We start from the raw sequence: 5,224 nt of genomic DNA, 5'->3' as shown, positions 1-5,224 counted from the left end.
ACATTTCAAGTTCCGAACTTTGTCTTTGTGCAGCTTTTACACCACCTAATGAAGGAGCACTTTCAGATGAACCTCTTGGAATGGATTTCATGAGGTGTGCAAACTGCAAAAGCTCCGACTCCAATCCCGCCTCCAAGTCATTAGGATATGAAGACACAAGCTTTTCAGCAGCTGCTTTAAGTTCAGTGTTTGTTTTGTTTGAGATTTCTGATAAAAACCCAAATTTCTCTCGAAGGTCGCTGTAAGCTGCAAGGCGTTGTGTTAGGGCAGCATAGAGCTTGTCAATGATTGGCTAGAAAGCAGTCACTCTAAACATGTCTCTCCCTGTCAGCGTAACATCCTCCACCGAGTCTAGTTCATCGTGTTGACGCTTGCGCTTTCTAATACGCTGTGACTGCCTATCGGCGTAGTATGCAACTTTACCAGTCACGTCACTGGGATCACACTTAGCAATAGCTTTTGCTTCAAAATCATCGAACTGGGATCTCAGGTCTTTAACAAACTGTAAAAGAGACTCCAGCAGTGTGACAGCTGTGTTGAGGGAGATTCCAGGTTTTTGCAGTTGAATGCTGGCACTCTGAAACCTTTCCAATACTGTATCCCAAACTTCAAGAAGAATTACTGTTTCAAGTTTTTTCAAACCTTTGAGAAGACCACTTGCTTCAGCTCTTGTCTCAGCTGGCTGATTCTGATCCGAGGAAAACTCTTCCAGAACAATGATGTTTTCATTGTTTGCTCTACTGAGAGCAGCTACAGCATCTGCTCGTGCTGACCAACGAGTGTCTGAAAGTTTTTTTTATCAACTTTCAACTTCTTATCTCTATTAGTCTCTATTATCTCACGGTGTCTCCTCCAACGATAAGTAGATGCGACAAGGAAGGAGTACAAGTTTTGTATCAGACCAAACAATGACACTGCAGCAGGACAGCTTTCTGCGGCACACTTACCCACCAAGTTTAAGGAATCAGCCATACATGGTATGTACTCAGCTTCACTGCACTCGTTCTTGATTATCTGTTGGGTTCCCTGATATTTACCAGACATGTTGCTGGCATTGTCATAGGACTGTCCTCGGCAGTCGAGAACTGAAATGTTCTTTTCTTTAAGAAAATCAAGAACAGTTGTAGCAATATCTCTGCCAGTGTGGCTTAGCATGGGAATAAACTGCAAAAACCTTTCAACTGGACCTGTAGTAGGCAGTACATAGCGGATTGTAAAACTAAGTTGATCCATGTGTGAAATATCTGGTGTGGAGTCGACAGAAACTGAGAAGTACTTTGCTGTTTTTACTTCATCTGTTATTGAGGACATAACCTTTTTTACCATTATTCCAATGACTTCCTCAGAAATGACATGCGACAAGTAGGAAGTATGACCACTACCTTTGTTTGCATGTTTCTTGATATGTGCTGCCAAGAAACTGTCGTATATGCTCAGCAGCTCTAGAATCCCAAGATAATTTCCATTGTGTGCTGATCCAATTACTTCATCCTTACCCCGAATGGCTAGCCCGCGTTCGCAAAGTAGCTTTAAAACATCTACACACCTCCTCAATACTGCCTGCTAGTACTCACAGTCACTTTCATATTGTAGCACTAGATTAGAGTCAATACGGGCACCCATAGTCTTTCTATATATCATGTCGACCATACTTTTCCTGTGCTGATCTGACCTACTGTGAGATTCTATGACATAACTAGCATTCTTCCAGCCATTGAAGCCAGTTGTGAATGAGCTTTGCACCTTTGACAAAATCTTGCAAGGAAAACAATACACTTTACCAGTTGTTTTAGAGTAACAGAGCCTGTTAAGATTAATTTCTTGGCCAGATAATGAATGAGTTTGAGTGAATAATGTCTTTGTACAATGACGGGTTCTGTTTAGCTCTTTCACAGCTGACTCTTTAAAATCAACATCACAGTGTCGACATTCTGCACTTCCCCTTTTCAACCAATAGTCACACACATTTTCAGGAATTATTTTAGGCCATAATCCAAGATCATTTTGAAATCCTTGTTCAGTACCGGTATTCATAGCTTTCACTTCGTCTTGTGTCTCCTCACTGCGCTCAGGATCAATTGCGCTAACTACATTTGGTTCAGACCGTTCAGTACTCGCTGTGGCTGCACTTGGTTTGTTCAAGCTAGCACCAACACTTGTACTTGGTTTGTTCAAGCTAGGACCAGATTCAGTGTGAATTTGTGACTTTTCAGGTGCAGATACTGTTGAATATGCCAACCATTGAGTTATTTTTGGTAGTTTTTTTACTCTTTCCTTTTCATCTGCCTTTTCTTGTCGTTTGACAGAGCCCGCTTTATACTTTCTCCCTTGATCACGATTACGACTTGTTGATTTCTCCATTATGCCTCAGTGGTCAGTGCAGCCTCACTACCTTATCCTGAAAATGAAAAACATGAATAATTATTAACTATAGATATTATGGCTCTACCCACAGTAGATATTTAAAATATAACTAGGTATATGAAATGACAAAAGTAGGTAGTTACATAGATACGTAGATGCTAATAAAAGTTGGCTATATATAAAAACATTGGCGAAGTATTTATTATTACTATTATTATTATAATGATCAATTTAGGCGACCAACCAGAAAGCAAGAGACATACACCGGAAGGCCTAGTTAACGGCACATCATCGATGATAGAAATAAAAATATTAGAAGAAACATTGATGAGGCAAAAAAATGAGCATGGAAAAACTAAAACGTTGAGGCACTAGAGAGAAAAAAAGCATTAACGTGTTTTTTGAAAGTATAACAATCATTTGACTTGACGACATCATTAGGAAGGGTGTTCCAAACATTAACAAATGAGGGGATGAAGCAACGAGAAAACTGAGACGTGTTCGACAGTAGGAGAGGTGGAACCTTTTTTTGTAACTGATGTTTGACAAGCTAGTCTTTTCCTGTTTTTGTCGACAGGCAAATAGAAAAGGTTTCAATCAATGAAATTCACACCTGAGCAGAAATGAGTCGGAAGCTACGTCAAGAAGTCAGATGAGACCACTGCGCTCAGAAAACAATGAGAGTGAACACTTCAGGATGAAAGAGCAAACTGATAAAAAAGCATGCTAGCGCAAAATAAAGCACACAGATGAGAATATTCGTGAAAATAGTTGCACAAGATTTATCATGAGTCATTAATGCATACATGTAAGCATGTGCATACAGGGTTCAACAGCCAATCAGAGTGCAGATTGAACGTTAGTAATCGCGCCACGTGGACCCAACAAGAAGCAAAGAAAAGTCCACTGGTCCACACACAATGAATATTATTTATACAATTTATATGATAGATTGACAGAAAACCGAGCTTGCATTATTGTATCAACTTGCCAATTCGAAATGTTGCTTGCAAGCAAACTGTATGAAATTCAAAGTCATTGAACCGATTAAGTGAATATAACTCACTTTCATGCATACTAAACGCCACATTCATTGCACAGCTCAAATTCTGCGAATTGCCAAATTGCAAATGCCTAATTGCCAAATTGCAAATGTTGTAATTGCCTGTGTAGATGTTATTTCGCAGAAATTCATTGACACAAGCGTGGAAAAATTTTTTTCCATTGATTATAAAGTGCCCACGCTGAATTATGAATCAATTTTCGCGGGGCCTCACAGGCGCGGGGCCCTAGGCCATGGCCTACACGGCCCCCCAAAAAAAATCCGCCGCTGGGAGCCGTATCAAGGTTACCCCCGTTCTCGTACTACTATTGAGTATGACAACAGTGCCATCTCTGCGATGGCTGACCTTCCTTATTTTGTAGCGATTTCGCTTGGTGGTATTCCCTGCGGATCTAACTTTTTTGATCGTTTTGCAAGGATTATAATTATGCTTTCTCCATCTTCTTCCGCCTCTGGAAAGTTGAGTATCGGGTCTTTACAATGAGTATATTTTAGCTCCTGTTTCAAAATGAAATTAGAGTAATTTATTGTGCCTAAGAGTTAGGCCTGTTACTGGAGGCGCCATGGGCGCCGTCGTTTGTTAGGCATGTGTCATTTAGTTAGCAGAACGACTTTCTAGTTTAAAATAGCATTAATTAATTATTTCAATTATTTAGCTATTTAAGCAATTATACTTGTAAAGATATTGATAATATGAATAATTTTCCTTTTTCATGTCGATCATATAGTTAGAGTTTCGATGATTTAGGTAACCGAGATCTCGACTCACCTAGGTAACCTAACCTTGGCGTTTTATTATACGTTCAGACATTTCCCCGGTTCCCTCGTGTATTGTTTTTTCAATTCAAGTGGAGACTGATACCTCCTAAAATTATATGAAATATTACACGTCTCCATGGAGATTTAAGGGTAATCTCTTTTTCCCTCTGAGTGTAGCTTCAGGCTACAACCCTAATGGCCGTGCCAAGAATTTTATCCAGACATGACTAGCCTAGGATTTTTCCTGTCTCTTCCCTTAACCACCGGTTGTGGTATACCAGCATGTTTTGGGATTCAGTCAGAATCTCAGAGTATTTCGTCTTATGTCGGCAACCTGTCGGCGGGGTGAATAGGTTATAGGACACCATCATTCACCTGCCGGCTAGGCTGCCGGCATCGGAGGCAAGCCCTCCTTAGCCGCACTTGAAGTAGTGGTAGGATACCATATTCTGCTTGCGACTAGAAGACTAGTCCTGTGCCACAGTCCCCTAGGCTGAAGAGTAGTATTCTTCTTTTGCCTAGGATGGTGCGGCACTGGAACTCTGTTTCTCCCTTGTTGAGAGAAGGTGGCTATGCCGCCATCCCCTTAACTGTATTGGCAATTTCTAGGTTGGAGAACTGAGACTCTCCTGTCACATAGGATTCTGCCGATACTGAAACAGAGTTTCTTTTAGAGGTGGTAGGACTGACAATTCTGCCAGTCCCTTCCACTTGCTATACAGGACCCTGTTCCCTACCCCTCTGTCCACTTTTGATGGCCGAGCCATTGTCTTTCACTGGGCCGGCATCCTGCAACCTTACCGTTGCCGGTGGGTTGCCGGAGCTGGCCAGACTCCCTCTCTAAGACCTCTGTCCGGCTGCAGGCAGCCATGACAACTGTCAACAGCCATGTTGAATGTCAGTAACCATATGCCTTCCAACTGCCGGCGGCCATGATGGTGGCTGGCAGCAATGCATACTGCTGGCTGCCACATCATCTGTCGGCAACTATGGTCTCTGCTGGTAGCTGATGACTGCCGGAAGCCACGATGGCTGCCG

At 41.8% G+C, this 5,224-nt stretch overlaps 1 protein-coding gene across 1 annotated transcript; it reads right to left on the bottom strand.

Annotated features, from left to right (window-relative positions):
• Positions 1–292: 292 nt before the first annotated feature.
• LOC137617821 (uncharacterized) lies at positions 293–2,361 on the bottom strand. Its single transcript, XM_068347775.1, has 3 exons — positions 2,025–2,361; positions 948–1,442; positions 293–783 (listed from the first exon to the last, which is right to left on the bottom strand). Exons 1-3 carry the CDS (start codon positions 2,359–2,361, stop codon positions 293–295), a joined length of 1,323 nt encoding a protein of 440 aa, XP_068203876.1.
• Positions 2,362–5,224: the final 2,863 nt, after the last annotated feature.

This window comes from Palaemon carinicauda, chromosome 2 (assembly GCF_036898095.1).
Source record: "Palaemon carinicauda isolate YSFRI2023 chromosome 2, ASM3689809v2, whole genome shotgun sequence".
NCBI classification, from domain to species: Eukaryota; Metazoa; Arthropoda; class Malacostraca; order Decapoda; family Palaemonidae; genus Palaemon; species Palaemon carinicauda.
Note: the sequence above shows the minus strand (reverse complement) of the source record. Positions and strands in the feature narration are given on the sequence as shown.

What these genes read in the sequence shown, in the direction of transcription:
- LOC137617821 (XM_068347775.1), bottom strand. Translation starts at nt 2,361, where the DNA reads ATGGAGAAATCAACAAGTCGTAATCGTGATCAAGGGAGAAAGTATAAA. An exon ending in AGTGAAAGCTATGAATACCG is followed by an intron (nt 1,443 to 2,024) that starts GTACTGAACAAG and finishes TTGGGATTCTAG; the next exon opens with AGCTGCTGAGCATATACGAC. An exon ending in TGATTCCTTAAACTTGGTGG is followed by an intron (nt 784 to 947) that starts GTAAGTGTGCCG and finishes AAAAACTTTCAG; the next exon opens with ACACTCGTTGGTCAGCACGA.